The 26,271-nt window shown below is 38.9% G+C and overlaps 1 protein-coding gene across 4 annotated transcripts in view; it reads left to right on the top strand.

Moving 5' to 3' along the window:
- Window positions 1-25,103, top strand: part of HSD17B7 (hydroxysteroid 17-beta dehydrogenase 7) — a 29,950-nt gene extending 4,847 nt beyond the window's left edge. Inside the window, exons 4-9 of one of the 4 annotated variants that reach the window (XM_061400089.1) lie at window positions 2,516-2,630; window positions 8,397-8,591; window positions 12,208-12,312; window positions 13,047-13,103; window positions 18,498-18,596; window positions 23,781-25,103. In XM_061400089.1, coding sequence (XP_061256073.1) covers window positions 2,516-2,630; window positions 8,397-8,591; window positions 12,208-12,312; window positions 13,047-13,103; window positions 18,498-18,596; window positions 23,781-23,882 — 673 coding nt within the window. In that variant the 3' untranslated portion in view covers window positions 23,883-25,103. Of the gene's footprint in view, window positions 1-1,083; window positions 2,480-2,515; window positions 2,631-8,396; window positions 8,592-10,356; window positions 10,861-12,207; window positions 12,313-13,046; window positions 13,104-18,497; window positions 18,597-23,780 lie in introns of those variants that run through there. The other 3 variants (XR_009733312.1, XM_061400109.1, XM_061400102.1) reach the window with 3 other exon arrangements.
- Window positions 25,104-26,271: the final 1,168 nt, after the last annotated feature.

Below are 26,271 nucleotides of genomic sequence, written 5' to 3'. Positions count from 1 at the left end.
GTCATCTGCATATCTGAGGTTACTGATATTTCTCCCGGCAATCTTGATTCCAGCTTGTGTTTCTTCCAGCCCAGCGTTTCTCATGATGTACTCTGCATATAAGTTAAATAAGCAGGGTGACAAAATACAGCCTTGACGTACTCCTTTTCCTATTTGGAACCAGTCTGTTCCATGTCCAGTTCTAACTGTTGCTTCCTGACCTGCATATAGGTTTCTCAAGAGGCAGGTCAGGTGCTCTGGTATTCCCATCTCTTTCAGAATTTTCCACAGTTTATTGTGATCCACATAGTCAATACACATTAGTGGCTTCCAAAAATGTTTAACTACAATCTACAGTACTACTACTATTAGTAGTAGTACAATAAGAAATAAATCTTTTTTGTGACCCAGTGTACTTATTCATGGATTTCCCAGGTGGCACAGTGGTAAAGAACCTGCCTTCCAGGAGACGTGGGTTCGATCCCTGGGTCAGGGAGTCCCTGGAGAAGGAAATGGCAACCAATCCATTCCCGTATTCTTGCCTGGAAAATTCAATGGACAGAGGAACCTGGCATGCTATAATCCACGGGGTGGCAAAGAGCCAGACACAACTGAGCAACTGAGCACATCCATACTTATTCATAAATAGATGTTACTCTTACTTCATGCTACTTCCTATACTGCTACTTTTGTTTTACTTTTCTGCCATTCAACACACACACACTCCTACACACAAAATCACATGCTGGTCTTGACCTATTACATTGATCTCACAGCAAATCACTGTCTTCCTGTATTCAATGCCTCAGGAATTCCCTATGATAAAAAAGCCTGCTTCACTTTGTTACTTTGTTCAGCAGTTAGACATCAGTGTGCGGGGGAAGACTTTTTCTTCTTGGCATGACTCTTATTCCCCCAGGGCAGTTGATTTGTATTAGGTTGGTGCAAAAGTATTGTGGTTTTGCATGGTTGAAATTTGCTATCTGATATTGGAATACATTCTTAAATAAATGTGGTTATGTTATACATTGTTTTAATGCACATTTCTCACTTTGTTTTTTGCTAATGACTTATTACTTCCTATGTATTTTATATTTTTTTTAGACTAGGAAATGATGTTAGACAAAAAGAAAATTCAAGTGATTTTCCTATTTGAGTTCAAAATTGTTTATAAGGCAGTGGAGACAACTTAAACCAACAACACATTTGGCCCAGGAACTGCTAACAAACATACAGTGCAGTGCTTGTTTGAGAAGTTTTGCAAAGAAGACGAGATCCTTGAAGATGGGGAACTCAGTGGCCAATGGTCAGATGACAGTGACCAACTGAGAACAATCACTGAAGCTGATCCTCTTACAACTGCATGAGAAGTTGCTGAAGAACTCAGTGTTGACCATTCTATGGTAGTTTGGCATTTGAAGCAGATCAGAAAGGTGAAAAAGCTTGATAAGTGGGAGCCTCACGAGCTGACTGCAAATTAAAAAAATCGTCATTTTGAAGTGTCATCTTCTCTTATTCTATGCAAAAACAATGAACCACTTCTCAGTCAGATTGTAATGTGCACTAAAAAGTGAACTGTGTATGACAACTGACAACAACCAGCTCGAAGTGTTTGGACCAAGAAGAAGTAACTGGTGACAGCCAGCTCAGTGTTTGGACCAAGAAGAAGCTCCAAAGCACTCCCTAAGCCAAACTTGCACCCCAAAAAGTGTCGTGGTCACTGTTTGGTGGTGTGCTGCCATTCTGAGCCACTACAGCTTTCTGAGTCCTGGCGAAACCATTACATCTGAGAAGTAGGTTCACCAAATCAATGAGATGCATCAAAAACTGCAATGCCTGTAGCTGCTTTAGTCAAGAGAGGGAGCCCAGTTCTTCTCCACGACCACACGTTGCACATCCAGTGCTTCAAAAGTTGAATGAATTGGGCTATATAAAGTTTTGCCTTATCCACCATATTCACCTGATCTCTTGCCATCTGACTATGATTTCTTCAAGCATCTTGACAACTTGTTGCAGAGAAAATGCTTCCACAACCTGCAGGAAGCAGAAAAATGCCTTCCAAGAGTTTGTGGAATCCTGAAGCATGTATTTTTATGCTACAGGAATAAACAAACTTACTTCTCATTGGCAAAAATGTGTTGATTGTAATGGTTCCTATTTTGGTTAATAAAGCTGTGTTTGAGCCTAATTATAATGATTTAAAATTCACAGTCTGAAACCACAATTACTTTTTCACCAACCTAATAGCTTGATTTGGAATGAAGGGAAGAGAGTTTTTGCAGCAGGGTTTTGAGAGGCTCAGGTTCCTGTTGGTTGTATGGACTATAAGTATATAGGTTGAACTGGGTGCAAGAAAGCATTTTTGCATTTGATTTAGTGCTCAAAATAACCCGCTCTGAGAAATAAGTATTTCTGTTCCTGTTATTACAGAAGCAAGGAAAAGTTGGGGGGTCAGGGAAGGCAGGAGGGGTATCTCTTTACTATCTTCAGTTAAAGAAGCTTTAAAATGTCATACCATTGTCTTCTGCTGTTTCAGAAAAGTGATTCATATGTTCTCCACAGCTGAAGGACTGCTGACCCAGAATGACAAGATAACCCCTGATGGGCTCCAGGAGGTGTTTGAAACCAATGTCTTTGGCCACTTTATCCTGGTAAAAAGGTTTTAGGCTTCGTAAGCAACACTTAGTGCTGCGATCCTAAACACGTGTGCAGATATGTCCAGTGCTGTGTTGTTAAGCTCATTAGTTTATGGCCGGCATTGCATCTTTGAGTGTTTAAATGGGGTGATGACTCTTTGAAAACATTGCTTCCCTGAAGCAGCCTGCTGGTGTATTTTTTCCTTTGGACATCAACTTCAGAGAGCGGAAAGTAAAATATGAACACACAAGCGCTTTTAGAAACAATGAACAGAACTGAGGAAGTGCACAAGTCCTGTTCTACATGGTCTTTGAAACTGGGCTTGTCATTAGATAGGATGGGGTAACAGACAAGACACTATTAGACAGTACTTTAATCTTTTACTGTCTTGATGTGATTTCTTAAGCATCCAAACTGATGTGTTACAATTCCAGGCATGCATATAAAGCTAAGCAAGGGATGTGCAAATTGCCTAAGTTGTTCTGTGTTCTTGCCTCACATTTAGTCTCATAAGACAGCTTTACTACCTAGATTAAGTAATGCCCAGCTCTGTTGCCAGTTGCTTTTAATTCTTTGGTATTAGAAGAACTCTTTCTGATGCATAGAATTTGTATCTCTGACACTTTTAGATTTATGATCATTTTTTTTTCACCTTAAATATAATTTCCCTCATAATTGGACCTCCTTGAGGGCTAGCTGTAAATATAAATATAATAACTTAAGATGTACATAAACATTGGAATATTGTGAAACCACTAAAAGAAAAGATCTTTTGCACTTAGATGGGATAGCCATTAGTATTTTATTATTGAGAAGAAACAGCTGGTTGTGCTATGTATAGTGTGGCCTCATTTGTATAAACAAATACACAAATGATACAAATGAAATTGGGAACCCCTTTGAACTGGGGTACCAGAATATCAGAAGTGAGTGTGAGATTCATGTACATTCTAGATCCTTTAGCACTTAAAAAACAATGTGGTATTGCTTTTTCAATGATGAAAGTTAAAATATAGTCAGGATAGGATTGAGTTCATATTTGATCATGTTTTATAACTCTTCAGAGATTCATCTAATATATCTTATGTTTTTATAATCCTATCATTCTTTGCCCTCTTTTTGAGTTATTAAATTAGTTGGCAATGATAGAGGGTAAGTTAATGTTAGTATTAATAGTCTGTCAACTTTTTGATGAATCTACTGTTTAAAACATCAAGTTGTTAAGGAAATCTAGTATTTTGGGGTAATCCAGTTTGGGGGAATGGCAGAGGAGAGTTGTGACCAAAGGCACAATTATCACAGGTGTCCTGGTGACATGACTTAACATTGTGTATCCTTATGTAGGTAGGCCTAACAGCAGGGGTTTGGGGATTGATTTATCAAATAAAATAACAGGAAGGTTTATGATGCCTTCTACTCTCTCCAGATTATTTTTAGGAATCTTACCACTTTGTGGAACACAAACTTGGATTCTAGGTCCAGGTATAAATGTGTTATGTGAATGGTTCCATCCCCAGTTTGATTATAAATGATCAAAATTTTGTTAGATCATTAGAAGAAGACTAGAGATAGTTAGAAGACTAGAGATAATTTCTGTAAATTTCCAGGTATAGTGCAGTATACATTGTGGAACCAGATAACTGAGTTAATCTCATGTTCATGGATTCTCTCGATTTGATGTAAATATTCATTGCAGATCTGCAAGCATTCCTAGATATTTCTTTAATAAAATTCTAATTTTAGGATAGCTCTAGATTTACAGAATTATTGCAGAGAGATTTTCTGCATACTCTAGGCCTAGTTTCCTCTATTATTATTATCTTTTGGCTGCATCATGCTGCGTGTGAGATTTTAGTTCCCCCACCTGGGCTTGAGCCTGCACCCCCTTGTGTTAGAAGCTTGGAGTATTAACCACTGGACCACCAGGGAAGTCCCAGTTTCCTCTATTATTAACATCCTACATAGTTTGGTAGATTGTCACAGTTAGTGAACCAATGTTGATATATTTCTATTAACGAAACTCCATACTTTATTCAGATTTCTTCAATTTTGTGTGATATCCTTTTTCAGTTCTAGCATCCCATTTAGTAGTTAAATCTCACATTACATTTAGAAGTCAAATCTCCTTAAGCTCTTCTTGGTCGTGATAATTTCTCACACTTTCCTTGTTTTTGATGACCCTGGCAGTTTGGGGATTACTGCTCAGGTGTTCTGTACATGGTTCCTTATTGGGATGTGTCTGTTTTCCTCATGACTAGATTTGAGAAAATGTGTTTTTGAAAGGAAGGCCACAGAGATAGAGTGCCAGTGTCGTCACGTCCTGTCAGTGTGTCTTATCAGTGTTGACGTTCTCTTTGATCTGCTGACCTGAAGTAGTAGTTGTCAGGTTTTTCCTTTGTCAAGTTGCTTCTTTCTCCCGTAGTAGTCTTGTGGAAGAGAGTTACTTTGTGCAGCCCACACTTGGTGGTGCTTGGCCTTCTTAACCATGGAGTAGCTATATGAATTATTTGGAGTTTTTCTGCAAGGGAGATATGTCTGTTCTCCTCCACTTAATTCTTTATTCAGCCACTTATTTATTGGCCTATTATTCCTTAGTAAAGCTGAATAAAGGCATTTGTGACATCCATGCAGATTCATGGATATGCATTTTCTCCTTTGAATTATAAACATTATTTTCTTACTCGAATGATTTTAGCTTGGGCCATTGGACCTCTTTCAGTTGGAACTTTTATATCTTTTTCAAAAACTTTTATGGAAGTATAGTTGATTTACAATGTTTTGTTAATTTCAGGGGTACAGAAAAATGATTAAGTTATATATACATGCATATGTATATCTATATACACACATATCTTCTTTTTCAGATTCTTTTCCTGTATAGGTTATTACAAAATATTAAGTATACTTCTCTGTGCTATATAGTCCTTGTTGGTTATCTTATTTTATATATAGTAGTGTGTCCCCCCCACCTTTACCCTTGGGTAACTGCAAATTTGTTTTCTATGTCTGTGAGTCTACTTCTATTTTGTAAGTAAATCCTTTTGTGTCACTTTTTTCTAGATTTCACATATAAGTGATATCATGTATTTGTGTTTCTCTGACTTCACTTAGTATGATAATCTCTAGGTTCATCCACGTTGCTGCAGATGGCGTTATTTTGTTCATTTTATGGCTGAGTGATACGTGTGCTTGTGTGTATGCACACACCACATCTTTATCCATTCATCTATCGGTGGGCATTTAGGTGGTTTCCACGTCTTGGCTATTGGAAATAGTGCAGCAATGTGCATCATGGTGAATGTGTCTTTTTGAAGTATGTTTTGATAGCTCTGTTTTTAATAGAGCTCTGTCATACTGTTCCCCATAGTGGCTGTACCAATTTATATTCCCATCAGCAGTTTAAGAGGTTTCCTTTTTCTCTGTACCCATTCCAGCATTTGTTATTTGTAGACTGGTGTGAGGTGATACCTCATTGTATTAATAGTTTTGATTAGCATTTCTCTAATAATGACTGATGTTAAAAATCTTTTCATGTGCCTTTTGGCCATGTGTGTATCTTCTTTGGAGAAATGTCTAGATCGTCTACCCATATTTTGATGGGGTTGTTTGTTTTTGGATATTGAGCTGAATAAGCTGTTTGTGTATTTTGGAATTAATCCCTTATGGGTTGCATTGTTTGTAAGTATTTTCTCCCATTCTGTAGGTTGTATTTTTTTATATTTATTTTTTCAATTTATTGTTTTACTTATAGTTTCCTTTGCTGTGCAGATGCTTTTAAGTTTAACTAGATCCCATTTGTTTAGCTTTGTTTTTATTTTCATTACTCTAGGAGGCATATCCAAAAAGATATTGTTGTGATTTATGTCAAAGAGTGTTCTGCCTACGTTTTCCTACAGGAGTTTTATAGTATCTGGTCTTACATTTAGATCTTTCATCCATTTTGAGTTTATTTTTGAATGTGGTATTAGAGGATGTTTTCATTTCATTCACTTGCATGTAGCTGTCCAGTCTTCCCCATGCCAGCTATTGAAGAGACCTTCTTTTCATGCTATGTGCTTCTCTCCCTTGTAGATCATTTGACCGTAGTTGCGTGGATTTACTTCTAGGCTTTCTATCCTGTGGTACTTCTATATCTTTGACATAGCCTCATCACTTTGGCTTTCGGGTTTTGTTTTGTGCATGTCCTTCCTGACACCACATGATGTTTAAGACTCACGTTATATATTTCCTATCCCAGTCTCAGAATCAGACATTTCTCTGAGGAGATCTGTTTCCTTTTATTGGAGGATGGTATTAGAAACCAAGATCTGGTGCTCCTTGCTGTTGAGATAGCATGTGCTTGTAGGCCCTCTCAGCTCACAGAGCAAGGACATATCTTGGTTTTGTTCAGTCTCCCAGTCATGTCTGACTCTCTGTGGCCCCATGGAACTGTAGCACACCAGGCCTCCCTGTCCCTCACCATCTCCCAAAGCTTGCCCAAGTTCATGTCCATTTTATCTGTGATGCCATCCAGCCATCTCATCCTCTGATGCCCTCTTCTCTTTCTGCCCTCCATCTTTGCCAGCATTAGGGACTATTCCAGTGAGTTGGCTGTTTACATCAAAGGACAAAAATGCTGGAACTTCAGCTGTAGCATCAGTCCTTCCAATGAATATTCAGGGTTGACTTTCCTTAGGATTTGACTAGTATAATCTTCTTGCCGTCCAAGGGATTCTCAGGAGTCTTCTCCAGCACCACAGTTTGAAGGCATCAATTCTTTGGCATTCTGCGTTCTTTATGGTCCAGTTCTCACAACCATATGTGACTACTGGGAAGACCATCACCTTGACTACACAGACCTTTTTGGAGAGTAATGTCTCTGCTTTTCAATGTACTGTCTAGCTTTGTCATAGCTTTCCTGCCAAGAAGCAACCGTCTTCTGATTTCATGGTTGCAGTCACCTTCCACAGTGATTTTAGAGCCCAGGAAGAGGATATCTGTCACCGCTTCCACCATTTCCCCTTCAATTTGCCATGAAGTAATGGGGCTGGATGCCATGATCTTAGTGTTTTTAATATTGAGTTTTAAGCCGGCTCTTTCACTCTCCTCCTTCACCCTCGTCAAGAGTCTCTTTAGTTCTGCTTTGCTTTCTGCCATTAGAGTGGTATCATCCGCATATCTGAAGTTGTTGCTGTTTCTCCCTCCTATCTTGATTCCAGCTTGTAACTCATCCAGCCTGACATTTCTCATGATATGCCCAGCACATACGTTAAACAAACAGGGTGACAGCAGACAGCCCTGTCGTACTCCTTTCTCAAACTTGAACTAATCGGTTGTTCCATACGGGGTTCTAACTGTTGCTTCTTGACCCACATACAGATTTCTCAGGAGATAGGTAAGATGGTCTGGTGTTCCCTTCTCTTTAAGAGCTTTCCACAGTTTGTTATGATTCACACAGTCAAAGGCTGTAGCGTAATTGATGAAACAGATGTAGATGTTTTTCTGGAATTCAAGGAAATATCTATGTGCATGCTAACCCATTTATATATAAATATCTATAAATATTTTGTATGTAACATCTGAATCTTTATTAAGCTAAACATGAGTTCACACTGATGTCTCTGACTCTAATCCCTTACCACATGGATCAGTCTAAACTCCTTCTCTTGCTTACTTGTGGCCCACTCTATCAATGACACACCTGTTCAATTCTAGTGTACATTTATATTGGTTTCAAAATTGTTATCTTGTAATCCCTTAGTATATTTTGATACTTTTTGTTTCTTTTATTCCTCATTCAGATTCAGGAACTAGAATCTCTCCTGTGTCACAGTGAGAGTCCATCTCAGCTCATTTGGACATCATCTCGCAATGCAAAGAAATCTAATTTCAGCTTTGAGGATGTCCAGCACAGCAAAGGCCAGGAGCCCTACAGCTCTTCCAAATACGCGATTGACCTTCTGAGTGTGGCTTTGAACAGACACTTCAACCATCAGGTAGCCTGTCTCAGCAATATGGAGATGGCAGGGCAGTGTTTGCTGAACCAGCACTGATTGCTTAGTAAAATGGCTGGCTCCCTATTGTAGTGTGAAGATGAAATATTGTTTCTTGAGCAGGATTGCTGTGAGGACAAGGTAAGACGTGACAAAGAGTGGCAGTTGATGTATAGGAAGTTTTAGAGCAGAGATAATGAGCTCCAGACTTGTAGGTATATGGGGGTTCATTTACCAGTCTGTAGCTCCTCTGGAGCTATAATTTATATAACAGAATGACACTACTAACGATATCAGTAGCTCCTGTTAAGCATTTGCCGTGTTTGTCACTTAATACCTTTCCCGTCACAGTGAGGTGGGTCTGAGTATTCCTATTTTCATACGAGGACACTAAAGTTTGGAGTCCTTATTAAAGTCATTTACCCAGAAGTCACACAGTCAGTAAAGGGTAGAGCTCAGAGCTGAGCTCAAGGCTGTCTAACTTCAAGCTTGGACTTTTCCCATCAAGCCATGCTGCCTCCAGTGTTATATCCAGTGTTACAGGACAGCTGGCAGTTAGAAAGCCCTTGGAGAGTGAGGATCTCTGGTGAGGCTGCAGAGGTCTGTCTTTTGAGGACTGGATTTAGAGAGCAACCCTTGTCAGACATGCTGGCTTCTGTGGCCTCTGTGGTCTGGAACTTAGTGCTTTTTTGTATGTTTCTCTTGCCCAGGTCCAAAATTTTAACTGGAAATCTCCAGTCTCTCCTGTGGGCATTTTCCTTTGCTTGCTTTGACTGTGTTTTTTGAATATGGAACTGGGGAGAAATTTAACTCCGACAATATTTACAAAAGCTGACCATTTTTAGGGTACTGACCCAGGCTGAAAATTGAGGAGGAAGGAGAAATAAAAGGCAGTGCAGAAACTATTTGCCCTTAAGGGGCTGTTTTTGATCATCCATTAGATACAACAGTCTAAACCTTATGTAATGGTTTAGATCTGGTTGATTCTGGAATGGAGACCTTCATCAGCTGGAATTCTCACTTCTGAGAACTGGCTCTTAGGATTAAACCTCTTAGTGAAGAGGATGGTATAAAAGTAGAAGCTATGAGCACATTCTCTAGAACTGCTTTTGGATTCTGGCTCTGTCACCTTGGACAGATTATTTAATGTCTTTGTACTTCCAGTTTCCTCATCTGAGAAACAGGGTTAATAATAGTGTTTGCCTCATAGATTTGCTGGGAGGATTGAGTGATTGGAGTGGTATGAAGCATTGACAACAATGCTTTGTGTTAGAATGTGCCTGTGTATGTGTATGTATCTGTACATATGTGTACTATGTGCATGCATACATGTGTGAGTATGCCTAGCCATGTGCACATGTGTGGGTTTTGTAGGTTTGTGAACATGTGTATGAAGGTGACTATGTGTGGTTATGTGCTCATGGCTGTAGGTGTCTAGTCATGTGGTCTGCATCTGTTCATGTGTGTACTTATGTGTTTGTTTGTTGGCTGTTGTTATTATTGTTATTATTCAGGCTCAGTGTGTTGGTCCACATGTGAGCCTCCTCCTGAGATTTCTTGGGATGTTTAAAAACTTGTCACAACTGCTTGTCCTCTGGAAACTCCCTTTTAGGGATAAGGTCAGAGTGGATTTAGCTTCTTTTTTCATAAAAAGCTCTGAAATTTTGCTTGTCTCAATTGTCAAGTTTTGGGATTTCATCTTTAAAAAAAAAAAAAAAATTTAGCTAATGCTGCCAGCTCCTTTAAAATCTGTGTGATTGGTTTGTAGCTCATGATGGTTCTACCTTGGCTTTTATGAAGAAAGAAGTAGCTAAGAAAGAACTACCTCCCTTCGAAGACTTGTATGACTGGAAATGTTGGATCCCTACAGGCTGCCTGGGAGAAGGCAATGGCACCCCACTCCAGTACTTTTGCCTAGAAAATCCCATGGACGCAGGAGCCTGGTAGGCTGCGGTCCATGGGGTCGCGAAGAGTCGGACACGACTGAGCGACTTCACTTTCACTTTTCACTTTCATGCATTGGAGAAGGAAATGGCAACCCACTCCAGTGTTCTTGCCTGGAGAATCCCAGGTACGGGGAGCCTGGTGGGTTGCCGTCTATGGGGTCGCACAGAGTTGGACACGACTGAAGCGACTCAGCAGCAGCAGCATAGGCTGCCTGATAGACTTTACCTGTCCATGAATGACTCCTCCTGTCACACAGCCTTGAGAAATACTCAGGGTCGTCACGCTCATTCCTTCAGATCAAATGTGTGAAGGGACTTCAGTTTAGGTAAGATGGCCTCCTTGCTTGTTTCTTTTGTTGCTCAATGTCAGAAAGTCGTGTGTGTTGAAAGCCCTGGATTTTAGTTCACAGATGTCTTCATTTAGGGCTGAATAGGTCCTAACTGTCCCTGGCTAGTTCCCAGATTAAGAAATTCTCCTTAGCTATCTTTGGGGCAAAATATTTGGGAAGAATTTTTGGTCTGTAAAGTTCCTGACTTTTTTCAGAGGACTGCTGGTCAATCAAGGGGATTCTCAGGTCTAAATTATCCACGTCAGGCACCACCAGGCCCTGCAGCAGTGAATAAAGGAAGCCAGCCTTCTAGCTTCTGATACTCAGGGTGCTTTCTGTCCCCTGAACTGACTGTGGTATCCTGGTACTTTCTATTTTTGTTTAAAAGGAAAAAAAAGTTAAAAGTAATAAAAATATGAATTAAAGTGAAAGTGAAAGTAAAAGTCAGTCGTGTCCAACTGACTTCGTGTTTGCGACTCCATGGACTATACAGTCCATGGCATCCTCCAGGCTGAAATCCTGGAGTGGGTAGCCTTTCCCTTCTCCAGGGGATCTTCCCAACCCAGGGATAGAACCCAGGTCTCCCACATTGCAGGCAGATTCTTTACCAGCTGAGCCAGCAGGGAAGCCCATGAATTAAAATAGTCAATATCAAAATAAGGTGAAATGTGGTGAAAATTAAACCAAGTAAGCTAGTAAAACAAATCCCAGTGTTCTAAGGATTACTACAGACCTTTCTATTATTAATATGTGCCATGTGTTAACTGGGGCTCTTTTTATAAAACAGGTCTTTCTAAAATGATGAGTGCAGGGCTAAGAACCTGATTTAGAGATCCTCAGTTAGAGGAGGTCTTTGTGGAATCATACTTCTCTGGTGCCTCGAGCTAGAGCCCTAGGCCTTGTGTTCCTGCAGGAAACAGAGACACACTTGAGGTTTAGCTGTCTGTATTTACTAGAGTAGAAACTTCTTTCAGGCAAAGACTTTCTTTGTATGGCTCTCTTATCTCTCACTGCTCATTTTGATTGGTCAACTGACCTTCAGTTAAGCCATGGAAAACACAGATAACCAGTCCTGCTTTTCTCATCCAGCTTCAAGCTTGGTTACTCTTTGTTCTCTGAGTTACTTGAGAATAAAAGACATTATCAAGTGCCTCTCATAGTGAGTTTTCAGTACGTGATTCTTAAATTAAAATGGTCTACCCAGCTACAAGGACAGCTTAGAGCATCAAGCCTTGGCGCCCTGGCTTCCTGGCTCATTTGTGTTTCTCCTTTATTAACTGACATAGAGGCAGGCTCAATGTGTATTGAATTAAAATGAACTGCTACCCCTCTCTGTGCCCCCAGGGTCTGTATTCCAGTGTAGTGTGCCCAGGTACGATGCTGACCAATTTGACATATGGAATTCTGCCTCCCTTTGTGTGGATGTTAATCATGCCAATCATATGGCTGGTAAGTGATACATGCTTCTTCTCTTGATTTACTTAAGCTGTTCAAGTTGGAACCAAAAAGATGTGATTAAGGGTTGGGAAGTGCTTTAAGTAATTGAACTTGAATGTGGCAGAATTCCATTTCACTCAAAAGTTTTGATGTTACCACGTAATCTCTGCTTCATACTGCCTGATACTCCCACTGTACCTCCATCTTAGTGAGCACTGTTTGTTAAGGGAATGTTTCTTTGATCACGCACCATATAGCCCAGGAGTTCTATGATTATATAATTTTGAGAAACCTGTGTTAAGTGATATCAAACTGGATTTCTCTGAGCTTTTAATATAGTCACTTGCATTAAAATTTCCCAAGGAGGGTATGATTGTGCATTGTATGATCACAGTGTCATGTTTTTGCTTGTTTGTTTTGTTTGTATTTTGAGCATCCCTCCAGCACTTATTAGAAAATGCTGCTTTCAGGAAATGTCCTTCCCTTGTAGAGCTCAGGAAGAAGTATCCTGTTTATGGCAGGCATGGGAAAAAGATGAGAAGGACATATGCCTTCATGTTAAAAGTGGTTGACTTGGAGTAATGGGGATTAAATGATGGAAATTATTTCTTGTTTCAATTTATTTTCTGAAACTGAAAAAATACTCTATAATAAGAAATGCAGTGTGTCTTTTTTTAACATTTAAATGGATAATGCTTTTGTGACTCTAGATCACCACAGAATGACTACTGTTTTCTTTTTCTCAGTTACGCTTTTTTGCAAACGCTTTCACGTTGACACCTCACAATGGAACAGAAGCACTGGTATGTTACTAGAGTTTTAACATGTTGTATTCACTTCACAGATGTAGACTGTAAGTTCACTGGATTAGAAACAATCTTAACAGAAAAGATGAGAACAGACTCTGTATAAGCAAGGACCTGTTTAGGACTAAGGTGAATCATAAGGTGAAATGCTGGTCGTTAGGAGTGAACTTTGAAAGTTCAGTATGTTTTCTGGCACTGAGTACCATGGTTCTGGGCTCAGTGCTTCTGTAGAAGCAAGAGACATGAGCAGCCAGAGGAGAGCGGAGCATGGAGTTCTGTCGGGGCAGGCAAAGCAAGATGTTGGCTGGGCAGTCAGTGTGAGATTTCCCACGGCGAAGGTGTGTTTCATGGGTCAAGAGTAGAGGCAACAAAGCCCAACTCCATTTCCCAATATGAAGATTCCCTTTTCCTGTATTAATAATAGAGAATTGAGTTATTAACTTGATTAGAAAACCAGTTTGTTTCCTTAAGTCACTCATGCAGATGGACTGCATGTGTTTCTTCATCAATGGCAGACATTACTAATGGATCATAATACTCTGTTCTGTTGTACATAAATGATGTCTCTGGATATTTTTCAACTGAAGGCCCCAAAGACATTCCCTACCAGTGGATGAGAATTGTCATACAAGATGAAATGTATTTGTCCTCTGTGCTTTATACCATCTGGTTGAAATTCCACTGTATTAAAAGTCAGTTCTCTGTGTGTGTTTCCCTCACTCCACTTAGCTCCTTCAGGATTTTTGCTTTGTATTTTGGAAACCTGAGAGCCTATCACTATTACTTATTTCTTAATATATTTGTCCAGCCATTTAGAATAATGAATGATCATTTAGGGGTTACTCCTTCCACACATTTACGACACTGAAAGGCAAATCTAGAGGTCAAGTATATATTGTGTCAGAGGAGTAGGAATAGTTAAAATTCAGAATCTCCAGTTGCTAAGGAGCTTAGAGTCATGTTTGAAAAAAAGAGTGAATTGAGAAAATAGACAAGAAAATAAGACATTCTATCATCTAGTGGCAAGTACTCTAGGAATGATCAGAAAGGAGGATCACCATGGGGCTGGACCAGTTGGAGCAGGCTCTACTTACTGAGTCAGGCTTATTTGGGCTCTGAAGAATAGGTTGAATTTAATAAGATGAGCGGCATGCTCCCAGAGTCACGTTCAAAAAGTTTGTGACCTGGTGTAATTTCCTTCAGCGTGGATGAGTAGGATGTCATTACCACTTAGTGATGATTGTATATGCTGCGGATACAGATGAGGGTTTGAGCAAATCACATGTGTAGCAAGAATCTCTTCAACCTTTGGTTGAATAAATTTTATCTCCTTAAATGGGCTGAGCTTGAGTGGCCTAGAATACAGTAGTTAGGAATGTGGACTGTAGAATTATAGTAATTCTGTTCAAATTCCAGTTCTCCTGTTTCTGACTGTGAACTCTTGGGCACATTGTTTACTTGCCTAAGCCTTTTATTATTAGCTGTAAAATAGAAATTACAGGAGTAAATGAGAGAAGGCTTATTGTAAAGGATTTTGCGTATTTCAGCATATAAGATTTTAAAGAAAACCATCTTAATGAAAATAATGTAGTGTTGGCATGTGAACTGACAGCTCAGTGGAATAAAATAGAAAGTTTAGGATAGGCCCAAAGCATATAGGTGTTTGGTATATTATAATGGTGCAGAAAATCAGTGAGGGTAAAGATGGTTTATTCAACAAATGCTGCCAAAAAATAGAATAGGATCATATCTACATACTTTATAGTCAAATAAAATTCTAGGTAAACTATAAGATTTGTGTATAAAAGTAAGAATGTATAGTTACTTGGAAAAAATATGGGACATTTTAAAATAATTTAAGAGTACAGAGGCTTAACTATTCCCAGGAACTCTAGAAAACTGAAAAATTTGATTAAATAAATTAAAAAAAAATACATGACTAAAATTCTCACTATATAGATACTCAAAAGATTTTCCACAAAATGGAAGAAAAATACCTGCTACCCATAACATAGATAAAGGTTAAATTTTCTTTTTTTTTTTTATCACAAAGATAAGACTATATAGTTTATTTTATTTTATGCATTGGTCATTCCCATAAAATGCTTGGCTCACATTATAAAATCCTGTTAAAAACAAAACAGTACAAAAAAGTTTTTGGAGTTTAACTAAAGCATTAGAACTTGATAAGCATATAGCATATAGATCAACTTCTCACTTCATTGTACAGCAGAAACTAACACACTATTTTAAAGCCATTATGTTTCAATAAAAAATACAATAAAATATGGAAAAAAAAGATTTTGAGGCCTCGTGTAAGCAAAGAACAAAAGATGTGGCCCTCTTTCATCTATGCTTACAAAGCACTTGCTTTTAAAAAATTTTTTTTATTGAAGGATAATTGCTTTACAGAATTTTGTTGTTTTCTGTCAAGCATGAATCAGCAATAGGTATACATATATCCCCTCCCTTTTGAACCTGCCTCCCATCTTCCTCCCCATCCCACCCCTCTAGGTTGATACAGAGCCCCTGTTTGAGTTTCCTGAGCCATACAGCAAATCCACATTGGCTATCTATTTTACATATGGTAATATAAGTTTCCATGTAACTCTTTCCATACATCAAACCCTCTCCTTCCCTCTGTGTCCATAAATCTATTCTCTATGTCTGTTTCTTTATTGCTGCCCTGTAAATAAATTCTTCAGAACCATTTTTCTAGATTCTGTATATGTGCATTAGAATATGATATTTATCTTTCTCTTTCTGACTCACTTCAGTGTGTATAATAGTTTCTAGGTTCATCCACCTCATCAGAACTGACTCAAATGCATTCCTGTTTATGTCTGAGTAATATTCCATGTGTATATGTACTACAGCTTCTTTATCCATTCATTTGTTGATGAGCATCTAGGTTGCTTCCATGTTCTAGCTATTGCAAATAGTGCTGCAGTGAACAATGGGATACATGTGTCTTTTTCCTCCTCAGGGTTTCCTCAGGGTAAATGCTGAGGAGTGGGATTGCTGGGTCATATGGTGGTTTTATTCTTAGTTTTTTAAGGAACCTCCATACCGATCAATTTACATTCTCACCAACAGTGCAAGAGCATTCCCTTTTCTCCACACCCTCTCCAACATTTATTGTCTGTAGACTTTTTTGATGATGGCCATTCTAGCTGGTGAAAATCATAAGATACTGATGAAAGAAATCAAAAATGACATAAACAGATGAAGAGATATTCCATGTTCCTGGGTAGGAAGAAGCAATATTGTGAAAATGACTATACTACTAAATGCGACCTACAGATTCAATGTGATCCCTATCAAATTACCAATGGCATTTTTCACAGAACTAGAACAAAAAATTTCACAACTCATATGGAAACACAGAAGACCCTGAATAGCCAAAGCAGTCTTGAGAAAGAAAAATGGAGCTGGAGGAATCAACCTTCCTGACTTCATATTATACTACAAAGCTACAGTCATCAAGACAGTATGGTACTGGCACAAAAACAGAAATATAGACCAACGGAACAAGATAGAAAGCCCAGAAATAAACCCAGTGGGTACCTTATTTTTGACAAAGGAGGCAAGAATATACAAGAGGGCAAAGACAGCCTCTTCAGTACATGGTGCTGGGAAGACTGGACAGCTACATGTCAAAGAATGAAATTAGAACACTTCCTAACACCATACACAAAGATAATCTCAAAATGGATTAAAGACCTAAATGTAGGACCAGAAACTATAAAACCCATAGAGGAAAACAGGCAGAACACTCGATGACATAAATCAAAGCAAGATCCTCTATGACCTGCCTCCTAGAGTAATGGAAATAAAAACAAAAGCGAACAAGTGGGACCTGATTAAACTTAAAAGCTTTTGCACAGCAAAGGAAACTGTAAGCAAGGTGAAAATACACCCCTCAGAGTGGGAGAAAATAATAGCAAATGAAACAACTGGCAAAGGGTTAATTTCCAAAATATACAAGCAGCTCATACAACTCAATACTAGGAAAACAATCAAAAAGTGGGAAAAAGACCTAAATAGACATTTCTCCAAAGGAGACATACAGATGGCTAACAAACACATGAAAAGATGCTCAACATCGCTCATTATCAGAGAAATGTAAATCAAAACTACAATTTTGATTAACTGGAAATTATTTACTAAATTTTACTAAAATTTACTAAATTTACTAGTAATTTACTAAAATTACTAAATTTTCTTAATTGTTAAAGGAACGTCAACAAATCAAGGAAAACAACCTATTGGAACAATGGGCAGAGGACGTGAACAGAGTTTTAAAACTTGTAATCATATGAAGACATGCCTAATCTTATATGAAGAGAAATGCAAATTAAAACTATAATGAAAAACTTTCACCTCTGATTAGCAAAGATTAGAAAGTTTAATATATTGATGCTATATTGGCAGGGGCGTAGGGAAATGAGCACCCTGCCACACTGCTGGAGAGAGTAGACTGATACAGCCTCTGTCAAGGGCTCTTTGGCAATATTATGCGATATGATAAATATGCATACCTTTAAACCTAGCAATGCCATCTTTGGTATTAAATAAGATAAATATCTTATCTTAGATAAGATAAATAAGATATCTTCAAACTTACATAGAATAATTTAGTCATCATTCATCACAGTGATGTTTGTAATAGCAAAACCTGGCAAAAACCTCTGTATCAGTTGGAAACTTTATGTAAATTATGGCACATCCATAGAAGGTTGTGACTTTGAAAGAGACTGAAATTTTCATGTACTGGTTTGAAGGTATCTACAAGGCCTGTTGTTCAAGTGAAAAATGTAAAGCGTGGAATAGTGTATATTTTGCTTCCATTTGCCTAAGAGAAATGGATGTATTTGTTTTTTTAACCAAATACATTTTCTTTGGAAGAATATACAGAATACTAACATGAGTGCTTGCTTCCAGAGAGAACTGGGTGGCTAGAAAACTGAAAGGGAGGAAGAGTTTTGACTACCATGTACATCTTTTGATTGTTGTACATGTACATAGTCATCTATTAATAAAACTAAATATTACATCAGTGACCTGTACTTTGCTCTGGTGTCAGCTGAGTATCCTCTCTGAGTGAGCTCCAGTTCACATGTCCTGAGCTTTAATTTGAAGATTAAGGGAAAAGTCAGTTAAATATGGGAACTTTATAAAAATTTTCAAAGGATACTATTAAGCGGGCTGTTCTACTTTCTTCCTATAAATTATAGTAGTGGTTCATGCCAGCATCACAATTAGCTGATGCTATTCAGGAGGGTTGTCAGAATTTGTTTGGGGCTCTCTGAAGTGCTGATTAAAAACCCCCTCCAGCCTCACTCACTTTGGGCAGAAAAGAAGAGTCATTGACACCCTCTTCCTTTCCAGGTCTGGCTTTTCCACCAAAAGCCCGAGTCTCTCAATCCTCTGGTGAAATATCTGAGTGCCACCACTGGCTTTGGAAGCAATTATGTGACGTCCAAAAAGGTGACTCTCTTTGCTTTGTTTCATTGAAGAGGTTGATGGTGGGCTGGTCCCTGGGTTCCCAACCATGCTGCCAGCTGTCCAGCTTCTCTTCTGTGGGTCTCCCCTCTCTGCCATCACACTGGCCTATTTTCATTTCTTTCTGCTTTTTCCTGCCTTTCAGCTTGACACACCTTTTCTACACCTCAACTGCTCTTATCTGTCTTTTTTCTGATTCATTACTACGATTTATTCTTAAGATCTCAGCTTTTATGTGACCTTTTACATTGAGTCAGGTGCTTCCATGCTAGATTTTTTTGACCTCTTATGCAGGTCAGGAAGCAAGTTAGAACTGGACATGGAACAACAGACTGGTTCCAAATAGGAAAAGGAGTACGTCAAGGCTGTATATTGTCACCCTGCTTATTTAACTTATATGCAGAGTACATCATGAGAAATGCTGGGCTGGAAGAAGCACAAGCTGGAATCAAGACTGCAGGGAGAAATATCAATAACCTCAGATACGCACATGACACCACCCTTATGGCAGAAAGTGAAGAGGAACTAAAAAGCCTCTTGATGAAAGTGAAAGAGGAAAATGAAAAGGTTGGCTTAAAGCTCAACATTCAGAAAACTAAGATCATGGCATCTGGTCCCATCACTTCATGGGAAATAGATGGGGAAACAGTGGAAACAGTGTCAGACTTTATTTTTTGGGGCTCCAAAATCACTGCAGATGGTGATTGCAGCCATGAAATTAAAAGATGCTTACTCTTTGGAAGGAAAGTTTTGACCGACCTAGATAGCATATAAAAAGGCAGAGACATTACTTTGCCAACAAAGGTCCATCTAGTCAAGGCTGTGGTTTTTCCAGCAGTCATGTATGAATGTGAGAGTTGGACTGTGAAGAAAGCCGAGCGCCCGAAGAATTGATGCTTTTGAATTGTGGTGTTGGAGAAGACTCTTGAGAGTCCCTTGGACTGCAAGGAGATCCAGCCAGTCCATTCTGAAGGAGATCAGCCCTGGGATTTCTTTGGAAGGAATGATGCTAAAGCTGAAACTCCAGTACTTTGGCCACCTCATGTGAAGAGTTGACTCATTGGAAAAGACTGATGCCGGGAGGGATTGGGGGCAGGAGGAGAAGGGGACGCCAGAGGATGAGATGGCTGGATGGCATCACCGAATCGATGAGTTTGAGTGAGCTCCGGGAGTTTGTGATGGACAGGGAAGCCTGGTGTGCTATGATTCATGGGGTCACAAAGAGTCGGACACTACTGAGTGACTGAACTGAACTGAACTGAATGCCAGTTCTGGGTAGAACTCATACAGCAGTGGGCTCTTTGCTCCAAGGGTAAGCTCTGTGAAGAGGGGGATCACACCCGCCTTCCTTGCAAGTTCCCTTGCACATGGCACGCACTCAAGAAATGTGATACAAGTTGAATGAAATATAAAGCATCTTACTAAGTGAAGTTAGCTTCCCTTTGTGTTCCACTTACGACAATTATTAGCTTTAATAGTTCGGTATTTGAAGAGGCAGGGGACCTAGTTTGGAAAAATGGGTGCTGTGTTTTGTAGACCTTGTTATCTAAAATGAAATTAAACATATTTACATAGTAGAAAATGAAAAAAATTATTGTGACCCCATAAGGATCAATTTTGTTATATTTTTGTCATGAGTAAGGTTTATTTCAGCCTCCCATTTTTCGCTGCCTAGCTTATTGTGAGGAGGCAATGGCATAAAAGAAAATTCAGTTCAGTTCAGTCACTCAGTCATGTCCAGCTCTTTGCAACCCCATGGACTGCAGTATGCCAGGCTTCCCTGTCCATCATCAACTTCCAGAGCTTACTCAAACTCATGTCCATTGAGTTGGTGATGCTATCCAACCATCTCATCCTCTGTCATTCCCTTCTCCTCCTGCCTTCAATCATTCTCAGCATCAGAATCTTTTCAAATGTGTCAGTTCTTCACATCAGGTGGTCAAAGTATCGTAATTTCAGCTTTAGAATCAGTCTTTCCAATGAATATTCAGCACTGATTTCCTTTAGGATGGATGGTTTGATCTCCTTGCAGTCCAAGGGACTCTCAAGAGTCTTCTCCAATACCACAGTTCAAAGGCATCAGTTCTTTGGTGCTCAGCTTTCTTTATAGTCCAACTCTCACATCCATACATGACTATTGGAAAAACCAAAGCTTTGACTAGATGGACCTTTGTTGGCAAAGTAATGTCTCTGCTTTTTAATATGCTGTCTATGTTGGTCATACCTTTTCTTTCAAGGAGCAAGTGTCTTTTAATTTCATGGCTGCAATCACCATCTGCAGTGATTTTGGAATCCAAGAAAATAAAGTCTGTCACTGTTTCCATTGTTTCTCCATCTATTTGACACAAAGTGATGGGACCAGATGCCATGATCTAATTTTCTCAATGTTGAGGTTTTTTTTTAATATAAATTTATTTATTTTAATTGGAGGCTAATTACTTTACAATATTGTATTTGTTTTGCCATACATCAACATGAATCCACCACGGGTATACATGTGTTCCCCATCCTGAACCCCCTTCCCACCTCCCTCCCTGTACCATCCTTCTGAGCCGTCTCAGTGCACCAGTCCCAAGCATTCAGTATCGTGCATCGAACCTGGACTGGTGATTCATTTCATACATGATATTATACATGTTTCAATGCCATTCTCCCAAATCATCCCACTCTCTCCCTCTCCCACAGAGTCCAAAAGACTGTTCTATACATCTGTGTCTCTTTTGCTCTCTCGCATACAGGGTTATCGTTACCATCCTTCTAAATTCCATATATACGTGTTAGTATACTGTATTGGTGTTTTTCTTTCTGGCTTACTTCCAATGTTGAGTTTTAAGCCAACTGTTTCACTCCTCTTTCACTTTCATCAAGAGGCTTTTTAGTTCTTCTTCGCTTTCTGCCATAAGGGTGGTATCATCTGCATATCTGAGGTTACTTATATTTCTCCTGGCAATTTTGATTCCGGTTTGTGCTTCATCCAGTCCAGCATTTCTCATGATGTACTCTGCATATAAGTTAAATAAGCATGGTGACAATATACAGCCTTGATATACTCCTTTTTCTATTTGGAACCAATCTATTGTTCCATGTCCAGTTCCAATTGTTGCTTCTTGACCTGCATACAGATTTCTCAGGAGGCAGGTCAGGTTGTCTGGTATTTCCATCTCTTTAAGAATTTTCCACAGTTTGTTGTGATCCACACAGTCAAAGCCTTTGTTTGGCATAGTCAATAAAGCAGAAATAGATGTTTTTCTGGAACTCGCTTGCTTTTTCGATGATCCAGTGGATGTTGACAATTTGATCTCTGCTTCCTCTGCCTTTTCTAAAACCAGCTTGAACATCTGAAAGTTCACATTTCACACACTGTTGAAACCTGGGTTGGAGAATTTTGAGCATTACTTTGCTAGTGTGTAAGATGAGTGCAATTGTGCGCAATTTGAACATTCTTTGGCATTGCCTTTCTTTGGGATTGGGATGAAAACTGACCTTTTCCAGTCCTGTGGCCACAGTTGAGTTTTCCAAATTTGCTGGAAAATTGGATTGAAGCAAATAAGTTAGCTAAGGCAGAGTCATAATTGACAGTGACCTTGTCTATATGTCAGTAGCTTGAGTTCTAAAGGGAACCATGCTCTCCACTTCCCATAGTGTATGTTTACTGAAAATGAACCTAAGAACCTCCAGTGTTTTCCAAACTATATTCTGTGAGATACTAGTTCCTTAAGATTTGCAAAAAGCAATTTGTCATCCAAGTAAGTCTGAGAAATGCTTCATATTATATCCCCCCTCTTTCAGAGACCCACACTATGCACATTATGCTAGCAAAGGCTTTAAGAAGTTGATACAGTTAGGAAATATGCCTGACATGTTTCATCCTGCTGTTTCTAAGTTGCTCTTGACTGTATGATGTTTTCGTTTCCTTTTAAAATTTAAGAATGCATAACAACATCCCAAGAAATTCTTTGGGAACTCTGTGCTATGTGCTGTGTTGCTTCAGTCATGTCCAACTCTTTGAGACCCCATGGACTGTAGCCTGCCAGGCTCCTCTGCCCATGGGATTCTCCAGGCAGGAATACTGGAGTGGGTTGCCATTTCCTTTTCCAGGGGATCTTCCTGACCCAGGGATCGAACCAGCGTCTCTTCGTCTTCTGCATTGGCAGGCATGTTCTTTACCACTAGTACCACCTGGGAAGCCGTCTTGGGAACTCAATTGTAAACAAATAAGCTTACTTTCAGGTCCTCAGAATTTGTTTGAATTTACATCTATTGATGTCAAAGGAATGGCTGATTTACCAAGGGGATAAAATGTTTAATTCCATAAACCAAAGGACTGTATTAGCATTTCTTGGAAATGCATCGCAGACTGTTTTTAACCTTCGATTAATTTTAGTAAGTCAGCTTTCTGCTGTTTAAAGATTGGGTTGAATTAAAGAGAGCTGTAATTCCTCTTCCAGTTACAACATGAAAAAAATGCTAACATGATTGAATGTAAATTTTTTCCAAAAGGTTTTAAAGTTTTCTTTAATTTGTAGCCTTTTAGCTTTGGGGGCTGGAAGTTTGCTTTGCATACAATGTATCAGTTAAAATTAATTTTCTACATAAAACAGAAGAATGTAAAGTAAAGTGGATAAAACAAGATAAAAGCTAATATTTCTTGCATGTAAAGCAGTTTGGAGAATGGCAGCTTTGGGCTAGCCTGGCAGCTTGGCAGATTGTCAGGTATCCAGGTTCCCTCTGCCATCCCTGAGGTATGGTCCTCATCCTTATGGTTCAGGAGAGCAGTGTGAAGAAGGGAGAAAGAAAGGGGTGCCTCATTACCTTTAAAGAGAGTCCCGGGTAGTACCGCACACTTCCACTTATATCTCATTGGCCAGAATTTAGTCCATGGTACCATTAGCTTCAGTGAAGGCTGGAGACTTAGTCTTTCATCTGCAGGGCAGTGAGTTCAGCTAAGATCAGAGCTCTTTTATTGAAGAAGTTACTTACTAGGAGGTAAGTATCAGTTGTAATTAAAAACAAAATGTTGAGATTCCTAACATTCCCCACATGGCTTCCACCACAGCTTTCCTTCTGGGCCTTTTTTGGATTCTCTTACCTGTTATTTAAATGGAATCCTTTTATTCAAATACTGTTTATTTTTCCTTTCTAGTCATGCCTATCTCGCTTCTTTTCCAGATGGACCTAGATGAAGACACTGCTGAAAAATTTTACCAAAAGCTACTGAAACTTGAAAAGGAGATTAGGGTCACCTTTCAAAAAACCAATAACCAGAACTGAAAATGATGCTCTGTGAAACATACTGTGCCTTTTGTGGGTTCTGGAGTGTGTGGGTTTCTCCTGAGTTGGACCATGTGCATTTGTGGTAAAAAGTGATTTCTGCTGGTCTCTTCATTGCAGAATCACCTCTACCATTATGTTTGTGTGTGCATGTGAGAAAAGAATGTCTGTTAGTTTATCAGTCTTTAAGAATGATGTCACATCAGAGTCGAGCTAGAGTCACCCAACTGAGTACCTGTTTGCTCTGCTAACAAGAGCACAAGCTCTACTTCATGGGATGAGGTATTGACTTGAATAATTATGACACAGACACATACTGATTCTCCTTTTCACCTGCCCCAGAAGGAGGACGTACTACTCATTCTCTGAGTAGCAGTCTTAGCCTTGTTCTTCACAAGTAATTTTCCTAGGTCTTGTACCTTATTTCTTCCTCCACATGCCGCATTTAAAAATCCTAATACAGATGCCCATGTAATTAATCATCATAGTAACAAAAGTATATGTATTTGGGCCACTTGAATTATTTTCCCTGTATTTTCAAAATATCTTTTATTGATATTGAGATAGTCCATGTTAATAGTGGGCCTGACCTTCACCACAGTTTACAAATTTATTACTGACCAACTTGTTTTCATGACATATTTTAGCGGATGTAATCCTGCACCAAAAATGATTTACTCAAATTGTTTCAATGAATTTACTCAGATTTTTCAATTGAATAATTACTGGTGGAATGTCTCTTAGTATTAGTAGTGGTCGAAAGTGGTTAGGACTAGTTTGCATGATGTCAAGACAAAATGCTAAAATGCCTAGGTGTTTCAACCAACATCTGGAATATTAGAGTAATATTTTTAATGAGTTAATATGAAAAATTACGTGTAAATATAATGTCTATATGTTTTAAAGTGTGGAATTTTGTTTATTCTTTCTCTAAGTTTGTTGCTAAAGATATTTTTAATAACTTTAAACATATATGAAAATGAGAGCTGACCACTCTCCATTCTCTTTGAAAAAGAAGGGTGAAGTTAGAGAGCTGAAAGCACAGAGCTGGTTTTCATTCTTCTGTTTACTCACTGTTAATTGGGAAGAAGTACTTTACTGTGGATCTCAAGCTTTTTGTCTGTGAAGTGGAATCTTCCTGTATTCTCTGTTCATGGATATGAAGTGAGAATGAAATGCAGTAATATATGTGAATGAATAAAGAGCATTTTTTGAGAACAATGACTACACAATATTTTTTAGAGATTAATAAGCCAGGGTGTCATGATTGAAATATTACTATGTGAGGCACTGAGTGAGCACGTGCCATCTGACTGAGAGTGGTCTCTGTTTCTGGAATTTTTTTAAAAAAATTAAAGTATAGTTGATTTACAGTGTTTCCAGGTATACAGCAAAGTGATTCAGTTATATTCAGTTTTTCAGATTCTTTTCCACCATAGATAGTTACAAGTTACTGAATATAGTTCCCTGTACTATATAGTAGATCCTTGTTTTATTTATTTGTAGTTTGTATCTGTTACTCTCAAACTGCTCATTTAAATACACCTCCCCCGCTATCCCCTTACTTAACCCTGTTTGTTTTCTATCTCTGTGAATCTATTTATATGTTTTAAATAAGTTCATTGTATCAAATTGTTAGATTACACATATAAGTGCTATCATGCGATATTTGTCTTTCTCTCTCTGACTTATTTCACTCATGACAATCTCTAGCTCCATCCATGTTGCTGCAAATGGCATTATTTCATTCTTTTTAATGGCTGAGTAGTAGTCAGCTGAGCTCAGGAGTAGCTGAGCATTTTTATATACCACATCTTTATCCATTCACCTGTCAGGGGACGTTGGGTGCCTTTGATGTCTTGGCTAATGGTGCTGCTGTGAGTATAGGGGTGCATGTATCTTTTCCAGTTAGTTCTCATCCTCCAGATATATGCCTAAGAGAGGGATTGCTGGTGTTGTGTTTAGTCTCTCAGTCATGTCCAACTCTTTGCAACCCTGTGGACTGGACCCACCAGCTCCTCTGTGGGGTTTTTCAGGTGAGAATATTGGAATGGGTTGCCATTTCCTCCTCCAGGGGATCTTTCCAACCCAGAAATCAAACCATGTCTCCTGCACTGCAGGTGGATTCTGTACCCACTGAGCTATCAGGGAAGCCTAGGATTGCTGGATCATATGGTAACTATTTTTAGTTTTTTAAGTAACCTGCATACTCTTCTCCATAGTGGCTGTCCCTGTTTACATTCCTACTAATAGCATAGGAGGATTCCATTTTTTCCACACCTTCTCCAGGATTTACTATTTGTACAATTTTTGAAGATGGCCACTCTGACTGCTGTGAGGTTATACTTCAGTGTAGTTTTGATTTGCCAACAAAGGTCCGTCTAGTCAA

Source organism: Bos javanicus, chromosome 3, assembly GCF_032452875.1.
Source record: "Bos javanicus breed banteng chromosome 3, ARS-OSU_banteng_1.0, whole genome shotgun sequence".
Classification (NCBI taxonomy): domain Eukaryota; kingdom Metazoa; phylum Chordata; class Mammalia; order Artiodactyla; family Bovidae; genus Bos; species Bos javanicus.
The sequence above is the reverse complement of the archived record's forward strand: the minus strand, read 5'-3'. Positions and strand labels throughout refer to the sequence as shown.